General features: G+C 51.2%; 1 protein-coding gene across 1 annotated transcript in view; it reads right to left on the reverse strand.

Annotated features, from left to right (window-relative positions):
- The window catches only part of LOC127925296 (uncharacterized), a 25,933-nt gene extending 9,325 nt beyond the window's left edge, over nucleotides 1-16,608 (reverse strand). Inside the window, exons 1-3 of the mRNA XM_052510158.1 lie at nucleotides 16,420-16,608; nucleotides 15,691-15,899; nucleotides 13,471-13,617 (exon numbers count right to left, since the gene is read on the reverse strand). Of these exons, the coding sequence (XP_052366118.1) occupies nucleotides 13,471-13,617; nucleotides 15,691-15,854 (311 nt within the window). The 5' untranslated portion in view covers nucleotides 15,855-15,899; nucleotides 16,420-16,608. The remainder of the gene's footprint in view (nucleotides 1-13,470; nucleotides 13,618-15,690; nucleotides 15,900-16,419) is intronic.

The raw sequence follows: 16,608 nt of genomic DNA on the forward strand, positions 1-16,608 counted from the left end.
GATAGAGACAGACAGACAGACGGGTCAGATAGAGACAGACAGACGGGTCAGATAGAGACAGACAGACGGGTCAGATAAAGACAGACAGACAGACGGGTCAGATAGAGACAGACAGACGGGTCAGATAGAGACAGACAGACAGACGGGTCAGATAAAGACAGACAGACAGACGGGTCAGATAAAGACAGACAGACAGACGGGTCAGATAGAGACAGACAGACAGACAGACGGGTCAGATAGAGACAGACAGACGGGTCAGATAGAGACAGACAGACAGATGGGTCAGATAGAGACAGACAGACAGACGGGTCAGATAAAGACAGACAGACAGACGGGTCAGATAGAGACAGACAGACAGACGGGTCAGATAGAGACAGACAGACAGACGGGTCAGATAGAGACAGACAGACAGACGGGTCAGATAGAGACAGACAGACAGACGGGTCAGATAAAGACAGACAGACGGGTCAGATAGAGACAGACAGACGGGTCAGATAGAGACAGACAGACAGACGGGTCAGATAGAGACAGACAGACAGACGGGTCAGATAGAGACAGACAGACAGACGGGTCAGATAAAGACAGACAGACGGGCCAGATAGAGACAGACAGACAGACAGGTCAGATAGAGACAGACAGACAGACGGGTCAGATAAAGACAGACAGACAGACGGGTCAGATAGAGACAGACAGACAGACGGGTCAGATAGAGACAGACAGACAGACGGGTCAGATAGAGACAGACAGACAGACGGGTCAGATAGAGACAGACAGACAGACGGGTTAGATAGAGACAGACAGACAGGTCAGATAGAGACAGACAGACAGACGGGTCAGATAGAGACAGACGGGTCAGTTAGAGACAGACAGACAGACGGGTCAGATAGAGACAGACAGACAGACGGGTCAGATAGAGACAGACAGACAGACGGGTCAGATAGAGACAGACAGACAGACGGGTCAGATAGAGACAGACAGACAGACGGGTCAGATAGAGACAGACAGAGACGGGTCAGATAGAGACAGACAGACGGGTCAGATAGAGACAGACAGACGGGTCAGATAGAGACAGACAGACAGACGGGTCAGATAGAGACAGACAGACGGGTCAGATAGAGACAGACAGACGGGTCAGATAGAGACAGACAGACGGGTCAGATAGAGACAGACAGACAGACGGGTCAGATCGAGACAGACAGACGGGTCAGATAGAGACAGACAGACAGACGGGTCAGATAGAGACAGACAGACAGGCGGGTCAGATAAAGACAGACAGACGGGTCAGATAGAGACAGACAGACGGGTCAGATAGAGACAGACAGACGGACGGGTCAGATAGAGACAGACAGACAGGCGGGTCAGATAAAGACAGACAGACAGACGGGTCAGATAGAGACAGACAGACGGGTCAGATAGAGACAGACAGACGGGTCAGATAGAGACAGACAGACGGGTCAGATAGAGACAGACAGACAGACGGGTCAGATAGAGACAGACAGACGGGTCAGATAGAGACAGACAGACGGGTCAGATAAAGACAGACAGACAGACGGTCAGATAGAGACAGACAGACGGGTCAGATAGAGACAGACAGACACGGGTCAGATAGAGACAGACAGACAGACGGGTCAGATAGAGACAGACAGACGGGTCAGATAGAGACAGACAGGACGGGTCAGATAGAGACAGACAGACGGGTCAGATAGAGACAGACAGACGGGTCAGATAGAGACAGACAGACAGACAGACAGACGGGTCAGATAGAGACAGACAGACAGACGGGTCAGATAGAGACAGACAGACGGGTCAGATAAAGACAGACAGACAGACGGGTCAGATAGAGACAGACAGACAGAGGCAGGGTCAGATAGAGACAGACAGACGGGTCAGATAGAGACAGACAGACAGGGTCAGATAGAGACAGACAGACAGACGGGTCAGATAAAGACAGACAGACAGACGGGTCAGATAGAGACAGACAGACAGATGGGTCAGATAGAGACAGACAGACAGACGGGTCAGATAAAGACAGACAGACAGACGGGTCAGATAGAGACAGACAGACGGGTCAGATAGAGACAGACAGACAGACGGGTCAGATAGAGACAGACAGACAGACGGGGTCAGATAGAGACAGACAGACAGAGCGGGTCAGATAGAGACAGACAGACAGACGGGTCAGATAAAGACAGACAGACGGGTCAGATAGAGACAGACAGACGGGTCAGATAGAGACAGACAGTCAGATAGAGACAGACAGACAGACAGATAGAGATAGAGACAGGCCGGGTCAGATAAAGACAGACAGACGGGTCAGATAGAGACAGACAGACAGAGGTCAGACAGACAGACGGGTCAGATAGAGACAGGTCAGATAGACAGACAGACAGACGGGTCAGATAGAGACAGACAGACAGACGGGTCAGATAGAGACAGACAGACAGACAGACGGGTCAGATAAAGACAGACAGACAGACGGGTCAGATAGACAGACGGTCAGATAGAGACAGACAGACAGACGGGTCAGATAGAGACAGACAGACAGACGGGGTCAGATAGAGACAGACAGACAGACGGGTTAGATAGAGACAGACAGACAGGTCAGATAGACAGACAGACAGACGGGTCAGATAGAGACAGACGGGGTCAGTTAGAGACAGACAGACAGGTCAGATAGAGACAGACAGACAGACGGGTCAGATAGAGACAGACAGACAGACGGGTCAGATAGAGACAGACAGACAGACGGGTCAGATAGAGACAGACAGACAGACGGGTCAGATAGAGACAGACAGACAGACGGGTCAGATAGAGACAGACAGACGGGTCAGATAGAGACAGACAGACGGGTCAGATAGAGACAGACAGACAGACGGGTCAGATAGAGACAGACAGACAGACGGGTCAGATAGAGACAGACAGACGGGTCAGATAGAGACAGACAGACGGGTCAGATAGAGACAGACAGACAGACGGGTCAGATCGAGACAGACAGACGGGTCAGATAGAGACAGATAGATAGACAGGTCAGATAGAGACAGACAGACAGACGGGTCAGATAGAGACAGACAGACAGACGGGTCAGATCGAGACAGACAGACGGGTCAGATCGAGACAGACAGACGGGTCAGATCGAGACAGACATACGGGTCAGATGGAGACAGACAGACGGGTCAGATGGAGACAGACAGACGGGTCAGATGGAGACAGACAGACGGGTCAGATGGAGACAGACAGACGGGTCAGATGGAGACAGACAGACGGGTCAGATGGAGACAGACAGACGGGTCAGATAGAGACAGACAGACGGGTCAGATAGAGACAGACAGACGGGTCAGATAGAGACAGACAGACAGACAGACGGGTCAGTTAGAGACAGACAGACAGACGGGTCAGATAGAGACAGACAGACAGACGGGTCAGATAGAGACAGACAGACAGACGGGTCAGATAGAGACAGACAGACAGACGGGTCAGATAGAGACAGACAGACAGACGGGTCAGATAGAGACAGACAGACAGACGGGTCAGATAGAGACAGACAGACAGACCAGGTCAGATAGAGACAGACAGACAGACGGGTCAGATAGAGACAGACAGACAGACGGGTCAGATAGAGACAGACAGACAGACGGGTCAGATAGAGACAGACAGACAGACGGGTCAGATAGAGACAGACAGACGGGTCAGATAGAGACAGACAGACGGGTCAGATAGAGACAGACAGACGGGTCAGATAGAGACAGACAGACGGGTCAGATAGAGACAGACAGACAGACGGGTCAGATCGAGACAGACAGACGGGTCAGATAGAGACAGATAGATAGACAGGTCAGATAGAGACAGACAGACAGACGGGTCAGATAGAGACAGACAGACAGACGGGTCAGATCGAGACAGACAGACGGGTCAGATCGAGACAGACATACGGGTCAGATGGAGACAGACAGACGGGTCAGATGGAGACAGACAGACGGGTCAGATGGAGACAGACAGACGGGTCAGATGGAGACAGACAGACGGGTCAGATGGAGACAGACAGGCGGGTCAGATGGAGACAGACAGACGGGTCAGATGGAGACAGACAGACGGGTCAGATAGAGACAGACAGACGGGTCAGATCGAGACAGACAGACGGGTCAGATAGAGACAGACAGACGGGTCAGATAGAGACAGACAGACGGGTCAGATAGAGACAGACAGACGGGTCAGATAGAGACAGACAGACGGGTCAGATCGAGACAGACAGACGGGTCAGATCGAGACAGACAGACAGACGGGTCAGATAGAGACAGACGGACGGGTCAGATAGAGACAGACAGACGGGTCAGATAGAGACAGACAGACGGGTCAGATAGAGACAGACAGAGGGGTCAGATAGAGACAGACAGACGGGAGAGACAGACAGACGGGTCAGATAGAGACAGACAGACGGGTCAGATAGAGACAGACAGACGGGTCAGATAGAGACAGACAGACGGGTCAGATAGAGACAGACAGACGGGTCAGATAGAGACAGACAGACGGGTCAGATGGAGACAGACAGACGGGTCAGATAGAGACAGACAGACAGACGGGTCAGATAGAGACAGACAGACAGACGGGTCAGATAGAGACAGACAGACAGACGGGTCAGATAGAGACAGACAGACGGGTCAGATAGAGACAGACAGACGGGTCAGATAGAGACAGACAGAGGGTCAGATAGAGACAGAGAGACGGGTCAGATAGAGACAGACAGACGGGTCAGATAGAGACAGACAGACGGGTCAGATGGAGACAGACAGACGGGTCAGATGGAGACAGACAGACGGGTCAGATGGAGACAGACAGACGGGTCAGATGGAGACAGACAGACGGGTCAGATGGAGACAGACAGACGGGTCAGATGGAGACAGACAGACGGGTCAGATGGAGACAGACAGACGGGTCAGATAGAGACAGACAGACGGGTCAGATAGAGACAGACAGACGGGTCAGATAGAGACAGACAGACAGACAGACGGGTCAGTTAGAGACAGACAGACAGACGGGTCAGATAGAGACAGACAGACAGACGGGTCAGATAGAGACAGACAGACAGACGGGTCAGATAGAGACAGACAGACAGACGGGTCAGATAGAGACAGACAGACAGACGGGTCAGATACAGACAGACAGACGGGTCAGATCGAGACAGACAGACGGGTCAGATAGAGACAGATAGATAGACAGGTCAGATAGAGACAGACAGACAGACGGGTCAGATAGAGACAGACAGACAGACGGGTCAGATCGAGACAGACAGACGGGTCAGATCGAGACAGACATACGGGTCAGATGGAGACAGACAGACGGGTCAGATGGAGACAGACAGACGGGTCAGATGGAGACAGACAGACGGGTCAGATGGAGACAGACAGACGGGTCAGATGGAGACAGACAGACGGGTCAGATGGAGACAGACAGACGGGTCAGATGACGGGAGACAGACAGACGGGTCAGATAGAGACAGACAGACGGGTCAGATAGAGACAGACAGACGGGTCAGATCGAGACAGACAGACGGGTCAGATAGAGACAGACAGACGGGTCAGATAGAGACAGACAGACGGGTCAGATAGAGACAGACAGACGGGTCAGATCGAGACAGACAGACGGGTCAGATAGAGACAGACAGACGGGTCAGATCGAGACAGACAGACAGACGGGTCAGATAGAGACAGACGGACGGGTCAGATAGAGACAGACAGACGGGTCAGATAGAGACAGACAGAGGGTCAGATAGAGACAGAGAGACGGGTCAGATAGAGACAGACAGACGGGTCAGATAGAGACAGACAGACGGGTCAGATAGAGACAGACAGACGGGTCAGATAGAGACAGACAGACGGGTCAGATAGAGACAGACAGACGGGTCAGATGGAGACAGACAGACGGGTCAGATAGAGACAGACAGACAGACGGGTCAGATAGAGACAGACAGACAGACGGGTCAGATAGAGACAGACAGACAGACGGGTCAGATAGAGACAGACAGACGGGTCAGATAGAGACAGACAGACGGGTCAGATAGAGACAGACAGAGGGTCAGATAGAGACAGAGAGACGGGTCAGATAGAGACAGACAGACGGGTCAGATAGAGACAGACAGACGGGTCAGATAGAGACAGACAGACGGGTCAGATAGAGACAGACAGACGGGTCAGATGGAGACAGACAGACGGGTCAGATGGAGACAGACAGACAGACGGGTCAGATAGAGACAGACAGACAGACGGGTTAGATAGAGACAGACAGACAGGTCAGATAGAGACAGACAGACAGACGGGTCAGATAGAGACAGACAGACAGACGGGTCAGTTAGAGACAGACAGACAGACGGGTCAGTTAGAGACAGACAGACAGACGGGTCAGATAGAGACAGACAGACAGACGGGTCAGATAGAGACAGACAGACAGACGGGTCAGATAGAGACAGACAGACAGACGGGTCAGATAGAGACAGACAGACAGACGGGTCAGATAGAGACAGACAGACGGGTCAGATAGAGACAGACAGACGGGTCAGATAGAGACAGACAGACAGACAGACGGGTCAGATAGAGACAGACAGACAGACGGGTCAGATAGAGACAGACAGACAGACGGGTCAGATAGAGACAGACAGACGGGTCAGATAGAGACAGACAGACAGACGGGTCAGATCGAGACAGACAGACGGGTCAGATAGAGACAGATAGATAGACAGGTCAGATAGAGACAGACAGACAGACGGGTCAGATAGAGACAGACAGACAGACGGGTCAGATCGAGACAGACAGACGGGTCAGATCGAGACAGACAGACGGGTCAGATCGAGACAGACAGACGGGTCAGATCGAGACAGACATACAGGTCAGATGGAGACAGACAGACGGGTCAGATGGAGACAGACAGACGGGTCAGATGGAGACAGACAGACGGGTCAGATGGAGACAGACAGACGGGTCAGATGGAGACAGACAGACGGGTCAGATGGAGACAGACAGACGGGTCAGATGGAGACAGACAGACGGGTCAGATAGAGACAGACAGACGGGTCAGATAGAGACAGACAGACGGGTCAGATAGAGACAGACAGACGGGTCAGTTAGAGACAGACAGACAGACGGGTCAGATAGAGACAGACAGACAGACGGGTCAGATAGAGACAGACAGACAGACGGGTCAGATAGAGACAGACAGACAGACGGGTCAGATAGAGACAGACAGACGGGTCAGATAGAGACAGACAGACAGACGGGTCAGATAGAGACAGACAGACGGGTCAGATAGAGACAGACAGACGGGTCAGATAGAGACAGACAGACGGGTCAGATAGAGACAGACAGACAGACGGGTCAGATAGAGACAGACAGACGGGTCAGATAGAGACAGACAGACGGGTCAGATAGAGACAGACAGACAGACGGGTCAGATAGAGACAGACAGACGGGTCAGATAGAGACAGACAGACGGGTCAGATAGAGACAGACAGACGGGTCAGATAGAGACAGACAGACGGGTCAGATCGAGACAGACAGACGGGTCAGATAGAGACAGACAGACGGGTCAGATCGAGACAGACAGACAGACGGGTCAGATAGAGACAGACGGACGGGTCAGATAGAGACAGACAGACGGGTAGAGACAGACAGAGGGGTCAGATAGAGACAGAGAGACGGGTCAGATAGAGACAGACAGACGGGTCAGATAGAGACAGACAGACAGACGGGTCAGATAGAGACAGACAGACAGACGGGTCAGATAGAGACAGACAGACGGGTCAGATAGAGACAGACAGACAGACAGGTCAGATCGAGACAGACAGACGGGTCAGATAGAGACAGATAGATAGACAGGTCAGATAGAGACAGACAGACAGACGGGTCAGATAGAGACAGACAGACAGACGGGTCAGATCGAGACAGACAGACGGGTCAGATCGAGACAGACAGACGGGTCAGATCGAGACAGACATACGGGTCAGATGGAGACAGACAGACGGGTCAGATGGAGACAGACAGACGGGTCAGATGGAGACAGACAGACGGGTCAGATGGAGACAGACAGACGGGTCAGATGGAGACAGACAGACGGGTCAGATGGAGACAGACAGACGGGTCAGATAGAGACAGACAGACGGGTCAGATAGAGACAGACAGACGGGTCAGATCGAGACAGACAGACGGGTCAGATAGAGACAGACAGACGGGTCAGATAGAGACAGACAGACGGGTCAGATAGAGACAGACAGACGGGTCAGATCGAGACAGACAGACGGGTCAGATAGAGACAGACAGACGGGTCAGATCGAGACAGACAGACAGACGGGTCAGATAGAGACAGACGGACGGGTCAGATAGAGACAGACAGACGGGTAGAGACAGACAGAGGGGTCAGATAGAGACAGAGAGACGGGTCAGATAGAGACAGACAGACGGGTCAGATAGAGACAGACAGACGGGTCAGATAGAGACAGACAGACAGACGGGTCAGATAGAGACAGACAGACAGACGGGTCAGATAGAGACAGACAGACGGGTCAGATAGAGACAGACAGACGGGTCAGATAGAGACAGACAGACAGACGGGTCAGATCGAGACAGACAGACGGGTCAGATAGAGACAGACAGACAGACGGGTCAGATAGAGACAGACAGACAGACGGGTCAGATAAAGACAGACAGACGGGTCAGATAGAGACAGACAGACGGGTCAGATAGAGACAGACAGACGGACGGGTCAGATAGAGACAGACAGACAGACGGGTCAGATAAAGACAGACAGACAGACGGGTCAGATAGAGACAGACAGACGGGTCAGATAGAGACAGACAGACGGGTCAGATAGAGACAGACAGACGGGTCAGATAGAGACAGACAGACAGACGGGTCAGATAGAGACAGACAGACGGGTCAGATAGAGACAGACAGACGGGGTCAGATAAAGACAGACAGACAGACGGGTCAGATAGAGACAGACAGACGGGTCAGATAGAGACAGACAGACAGACGGGTCAGATAGAGACAGACAGACAGACGGGTCAGATAGAGACAGACAGACGGGTCAGATAGAGACAGACAGACGGGTCAGATAGAGACAGACAGACAGGGTCAGATAGAGACAGACAGACGGGTCAGATAGAGACAGACAGACAGACAGACAGACGGGTCAGATAGAGACAGACAGACAGACGGGTCAGATAGAGACAGACAGACAGACGGGTCAGATAAAGACAGACAGACAGATCGGGTCAGATAGAGACAGACAGACAGACAGACGGGTCAGATAGAGACAGACAGACGGGTCAGATAGAGACAGACAGACGGATGGGTCAGATAGAGACAGACAGACAGACGGGTCAGATAGAGACAGACAGACAGACGGGTCAGATAGAGACAGACAGACGGGTCAGATAGAGACAGACAGACAGACGGGTCAGATAGAGACAGACAGACAGACGGGTCAGATAGAGACAGACAGACAGACGGGTCAGATCGAGACAGACAGACGGGTCAGATCGAGACAGACAGACGGGTCAGATCGAGACAGACATACGGGTCAGATGGAGACAGACAGACGGGTCAGATGGAGACAGACAGACGGGTCAGATGGAGACAGACAGACGGGTCAGATGGGAGACAGACAGACGGGGTCAGATGGAGACAGACAGACGGGTCAGATGGAGACAGACAGACGGGTCAGATGGAGACAGACAGACGGGTCAGATGGAGACAGACAGACGGGTCAGATAGAGACAGACAGACGGGTCAGATAGAGACAGACAGACGGGTCAGATAGAGACAGACAGACAGACAGACGGGTCAGTTAGAGACAGACAGACAGACGGGTCAGATAGAGACAGACAGACAGACGGGTCAGATAGAGACAGACAGACAGACGGGTCAGATAGAGACAGACAGACAGACGGGTCAGATAGAGACAGACAGACAGACGGGTCAGATAGAGACAGAGACAGACAGACGGGTCAGATAGAGACAGACAGACAGACGGGTCAGATAGAGACAGACAGACGGGTCAGATAGAGACAGACAGACAGACGGGTCAGATAGAGACAGACAGACGGGTCAGATAGAGACAGACAGACGGGTCAGATAGAGACAGACAGACAGACGGGTCAGATCGAGACAGACAGACGGGTCAGATAGAGACAGATAGATAGACAGGTCAGATAGAGACAGACAGACAGACGGGTCAGATAGAGACAGACAGACAGACGGGTCAGATCGAGACAGACAGACGGGTCAGATCGAGACAGACATACGGGTCAGATGGAGACAGACAGACGGGTCAGATGGAGACAGACAGACGGGTCAGATGGAGACAGACAGACGGGTCAGATGGAGACAGACAGACGGGTCAGATGGAGACAGACAGACGGGTCAGATGGAGACAGACAGACGGGTCAGATAGAGACAGACAGACGGGTCAGATAGAGACAGACAGACGGGTCAGATCGAGACAGACAGACGGGTCAGATAGAGACAGACAGACGGGTCAGATAGAGACAGACAGACGGGTCAGATAGAGACAGACAGACGGGTCAGATCGAGACAGACAGACGGGTCAGATAGAGACAGACAGACGGGTCAGATCGAGACAGACAGACAGACGGGTCAGATAGAGACAGACGGACGGGGTCAGATAGAGACAGACAGACGGGTCAGATAGAGACAGACAGAGGGTCAGATAGAGACAGAGAGACGGGTCAGATAGAGACAGACAGACGGGTCAGATAGAGACAGACAGACGGGTCAGATAGAGACAGACAGACGGGTCAGATAGAGACAGACAGACGGGTCAGATAGAGACAGACAGACGGGTCAGATGGAGACAGACAGACGGGTCAGATAGAGACAGACAGACAGACGGGTCAGATAGAGACAGACAGACAGACGGGTCAGATAGAGACAGACAGACAGACGGGTCAGATAGAGACAGACAGACGGGTCAGATAGAGACAGACAGACGGGTCAGATAGAGACAGACAGAGGGTCAGATAGAGACAGAGAGACGGGTCAGATAGAGACAGACAGACGGGTCAGATAGAGACAGACAGACGGGTCAGATAGAGACAGACAGACGGGTCAGATAGAGACAGACAGACGGGTCAGATGGAGACAGACAGACAGACGGGTCAGATGGAGACAGACAGACAGACGGGTCAGATAGAGACAGACAGACAGACGGGTTAGATAGAGACAGACAGACAGGTCAGATAGAGACAGACAGACAGACGGGTCAGATAGAGACAGACAGACAGACGGGTCAGTTAGAGACAGACAGACAGACGGGTCAGTTAGAGACAGACAGACAGACGGGTCAGATAGAGACAGACAGACAGACGGGTCAGATAGAGACAGACAGACAGACGGGTCAGATAGAGACAGACAGACAGACGGGTCAGATAGAGACAGACAGACAGACGGGTCAGATAGAGACAGACAGACAGACGGGTCAGATAGAGACAGACAGACAGACGGGTCAGATAGAGACAGACAGACGGGTCAGATAGAGACAGACAGACGGGTCAGATAGAGACAGACAGACAGACAGACGGGTCAGATATAGAGACAGACAGACAGACGGGTCAGATAGAGACAGACAGACAGACGGGTCAGATAGAGACAGACAGACGGGTCAGATAGAGACAGACAGACAGACGGGTCAGATCGAGACAGACAGACGGGTCAGATAGAGACAGATAGATAGACAGGTCAGATAGAGACAGACAGACAGACGGGGTCAGATAGAGACAGACAGACAGACGGGTCAGATCGAGACAGACAGACGGGTCAGATCGAGACAGACAGACGGGTCAGATCGAGACAGACAGACGGGTCAGATCGAGACAGACATACGGGTCAGATGGAGACAGACAGACGGGTCAGATGGAGACAGACAGACGGGGTCAGATGGAGACAGACAGACGGGTCAGATGGAGACAGACAGACGGGTCAGATGGAGACAGACAGACGGGTCAGATGGAGACAGACAGACGGGTCAGATGGAGACAGACAGGCGGGTCAGATAGAGACAGACAGACGGGTCAGATAGAGACAGACAGACGGGTCAGATAGAGACAGACAGACGGGTCAGTTAGAGACAGACAGACAGACGGGTCAGATAGAGACAGACAGACAGACGGGTCAGATAGAGACAGACAGACAGACGGGTCAGATAGAGACAGACAGACAGACGGGTCAGATAGAGACAGACAGACAGACGGGTCAGATAGAGACAGACAGACAGACGGGTCAGATAGAGACAGACAGACGGGTCAGATAGAGACAGACAGACGGGTCAGATAGAGACAGACAGGCGGGTCAGATAGAGACAGACAGACAGACGGGTCAGATAGAGACAGACAGACAGGTCAGATAGAGACAGACAGGACGGGTCAGATAGAGACAGACAGACAGACGTGGTCAGATAGAGACAGACAGACGGGTCAGATAGAGACAGACAGACAGCCGGGTCAGATCGAGACAGACAGACGGGTCAGATAGAGACAGATAGATAGACAGGTCAGATAGAGACAGACAGACAGACGGGTCAGATAGAGACAGACAGACAGACGGGTCAGATCGAGACAGACAGACGGGGTCAGATCGAGACAGACAGACGGGTCAGATCGAGACAGACAGACGGGTCAGATGGAGACAGACAGACGGGTCAGATGGAGACAGACAGACGGGTCAGATGGAGACAGACAGACGGGTCAGATGGAGACAGACAGAGCGGGTCAGATGGAGACAGACAGACGGGTCAGATAGAGACAGACAGACGGGTCAGATAGAGACAGACAGACGGGTCAGATAGAGACAGACAGACGGGTCAGATAGAGACAGACAGACGGGTCAGATAGAGACAGACAGACGGGTCAGATAGAGACAGACAGACGGGTCAGATAGAGACAGACAGACGGGTCAGATAGAGACAGACAGACGGGTCAGATAGAGACAGACAGACGGGTCAGATAGAGACAGACAGACGGGTCAGATAGAGACAGACAGACGGGTCAGATAGAGACAGAGACAGACAGACGGGTCAGATAGAGACAGACAGACGGGTCAGATAGAGACAGACAGACGGGTCAGATAGAGACAGACAGACGGGTCAGATAGAGACAGACAGACGGGTCAGATAGAGACAGACAGACGGGTCAGATAGAGACAGACAGACGGGTCAGATAGAGACAGACAGACGGGTCAGATAGAGACAGACAGACGGGTCAGATAGAGACAGACAGACGGGTCAGATAGAGACAGACAGACGGGTCAGATAGAGACAGACAGACGGGTCAGATAGAGACAGACAGACGGGTCAGATAGAGACAGACGGGTCAGATAGAGACAGACGGGTCAGATAGAGACAGACAGACAGACGGGTCAGATAGAGACAGACGGGTCACAAAGACCACAAAGGTAATGCCACCAGTCTGACCTGGCTGTGTTGTTGCTCTGCTGCTGGGGAGGAGGGACGATGAAGATGTTCTCTTCATCACTGTCCTGCTCTCTCAGACAGGACAGCGCTTTGGTCTTCGCCGGCCGCAGCGCTCTACTGCCATCTGCTGTACTTCTCTTTCTCCCTCTGGAACAGGGGAAGGGAGGAGAGGAAGAGGATGTTTTCATATCAGTGCAGAAGAAAAGAGGAGAGGTCACAGTTTAGATGGTGAGATAAAGAGAGAGAGAAGAAGAAGAAGAAGACAGAGAGAGCAGAGCAGAAGACCATAGAAGAAGACACAGAGAGAGCAGAGAAGACCATAGAAGAAGACACAGAGAGAGCAGAGAAGACCATAGAAGAAGACACAGAGATTCAGCAGAGAAGACCATAGAAGAAGACACAGAGAGAGCAGAGAAGACACCTGATTCAGCTAGCTAATCTATCTAGAGAAGATAGACCCACAGCTCCACCAGACCTGATTCAGCTAACTAATCTATCTCAGAGAAGATAGACCCACAGCTCCACCAGACCTGATTCAGCTAACTAATCTATCTAGGAGAAGCTAGACCCACAGCTCCACCAGACCTGATTCAGCTAACTAATCTATCTAGGAGAAGCTAGACCCACAGCTCCACCAGACCTGATTCAGCTAACTAATCTATCTAGGAGAAGCTAGACCCCACCACAGACCTGATTCAGCTAACTAATCTATCTAGGAGAAGCTAGACCCACAGCTCCACCAGACCTGATTCAGCTAACTAATCTATCTAGGAGAAGCTAGACCCACCACACCTGATTCAGCTAACTAATCTATCTAGGAGAAGCTAGACCCACCACACCTGTTTCAGCTAACTAATCTATCTAGGAGAAGCTAGACCCACAGCTCCACAGACCTGATTCAGCTAACTAATCTATCTAGGAGAAGCTAGACCCACTACACCTGATTCAGCTAACTAATCTATCTAGGAGAAGCTAGACCCACAGCTCCACCAGACCTGTTTCAGCTAACTAATCTATCTAGGAGAAGCTAGACCCACAGCTCCACCAGACCTGATTCAGCTAACTAATCTATCTAGGAGAAGCTAGACCCACAGCTCCACCAGACCTGATTCAGCTAACTAATCTATCTAGGAGAAGCTAGACCCACAGCTCCAACAGACCTGATTCAGCTAACTAATCTATCTAGGAGAAGCTAGACCCACTACACCTGATTCAGCTAACTAATCTATCTAGGAGAAGCTAGACCCACAGCTCCAACAGACCTGATTCAGCTAACTAATCTATCTAGGAGAAGCTAGACCCACAGCTCCACCAGACCTGATTCAGCTAACTAATCTATCTAGGAGAAGCTAGACCCACCAGACCTGATTCAGCTAACTAATCTATCTAGGAGAAGCTAGACCCACCACAGACCTGATTCAGCTAACTAATCTATCTAGGAGAAGCTAGACCCACAGCTCCAACAGACCTGTTTCAGCTAACTAATCTATCTAGGAGAAGCTAGACCCACAGCTCCACCAGACCTGATTCAGCTAACTAATCTATCTAGGAGAAGCTAGACCCACAGCTCCAACAGACCTGATTCAGCTAACTAATCTATCTAGGAGAAGCTAGACCCACAGCTCCACCAGACCTGATTCAGCTAACTAATCTATCTAGGAGAAGCTAGACCCACAGCTCCACCAGACCTGATTCAGCTAACTAATCTATCTAGGAGAAGCTAGACCCACAGCTCCACCAGACCTGTTTCAGCTAACTAATCTATCTAGGAGAAGCTAGACCCACTACACCTGATTCAGCTAACTAATCTATCTAGGAGAAGCTAGACCCACAGCTCCACCAGACCTGATTCAGCTAACTAATCTATCTAGGAGAAGCTAGACCCACAGCTCCAACAGACCTGATTCAGCTAACTAATCTATCTAGGAGAAGCTAGACCCACAGCTCCAACAGACCTGATTCAGCTAACTAATCTATCTAGGAGAAGCTAGACCCACAGCTCCACCAGACCTGATTCAGCTAACTAATCTATCTAGGAGAAGCTAGACCCACAGCTCCACCAGACCTGATTCAGCTAACTAATCTATCTAGGAGAAGCTAGACCCACCAGACCTGATTCAGCTAACTAATCTATCTACGCCCTGGCCTGCTGAGCAGGAACGGAGCAAGAGCCTGAACGCCCAGATCTCTGGCTCTTCAGGGGGAAGAGAAGTCTCTTACCTCTTGGCCGGGGGTTTGGGGCTGGAGGGCTCAGCGATGGACAGGTCAGAGGAAGAGGTGCTGGCGAAAACCTGTTTACGGTTGTCAGGGGAGATCCAGGCCTCCAACTTCCGGTTCTGTTTGCCGTAGGTCTTCATGAACAACGGGCGGCCTGCTCGGTTCATCTTTACTCTTTTTTTTTTTTCACCAACAAGAAGATCGGGAACCGACTGTCAAATGACAAAATAATGGTGACATGGGGCGTATTCGTTACGTATACCGTTGACCGTTAAAGAACCAAAACGGAAGCAAAACGAGGGTTTCTATTGGACAAATTCAGGGAGGCGTCTTCCTGTTTCGTTCCGTACACTTCCGTTTAATAAACGTTTTACAACAGAATTGGCGTAATGAATACGCCCCAGTTGACATATTGGGACGAAACGTTAGTTTATATCCTCTATGCTTCCGTTTTTCTCAATTCTACGTAACGTTAGTTAACGACAGGAAAATAACATATAAAAACAAAAGTGGCATCTTTACATTGTGATTTGTTTTTTTACTATGACTAGTCAGCTTAACTATAATACCTAAAAACAGTCAACAATAGATAGATACATCGGTATAATTAACTACTTTTTTTTGTGTTGTTGTTGTTGTTGACAGAGTAACGTTACAATGTTTATCTTCCCCCGCCCGTTACTGTCGTGACAGTAAACTCGGTTGTCGTCCACAATCTGACAAAATACTCACCGAACTCAAACATTACCGTGGTAACCGTCTCTATCCGTTATCACACCTTTTTATATTTTTTGATGTGAAGCTAAAAAAAATAATGAATTTAGTTACGGGATGAAATATAAGTCTTTATTCCGTTTTCAACAACAGCTCAGGATAGAGTCCCGCTCCCCGGTTCAAACGACACGACGCTTTCTCATTGGT

The sequence above is a fragment of the Oncorhynchus keta genome, unplaced genomic scaffold (genome assembly GCF_023373465.1).
Source record: "Oncorhynchus keta strain PuntledgeMale-10-30-2019 unplaced genomic scaffold, Oket_V2 Un_contig_5411_pilon_pilon, whole genome shotgun sequence".
In the NCBI taxonomy this organism is placed as follows: Eukaryota; Metazoa; Chordata; class Actinopteri; order Salmoniformes; family Salmonidae; genus Oncorhynchus; species Oncorhynchus keta.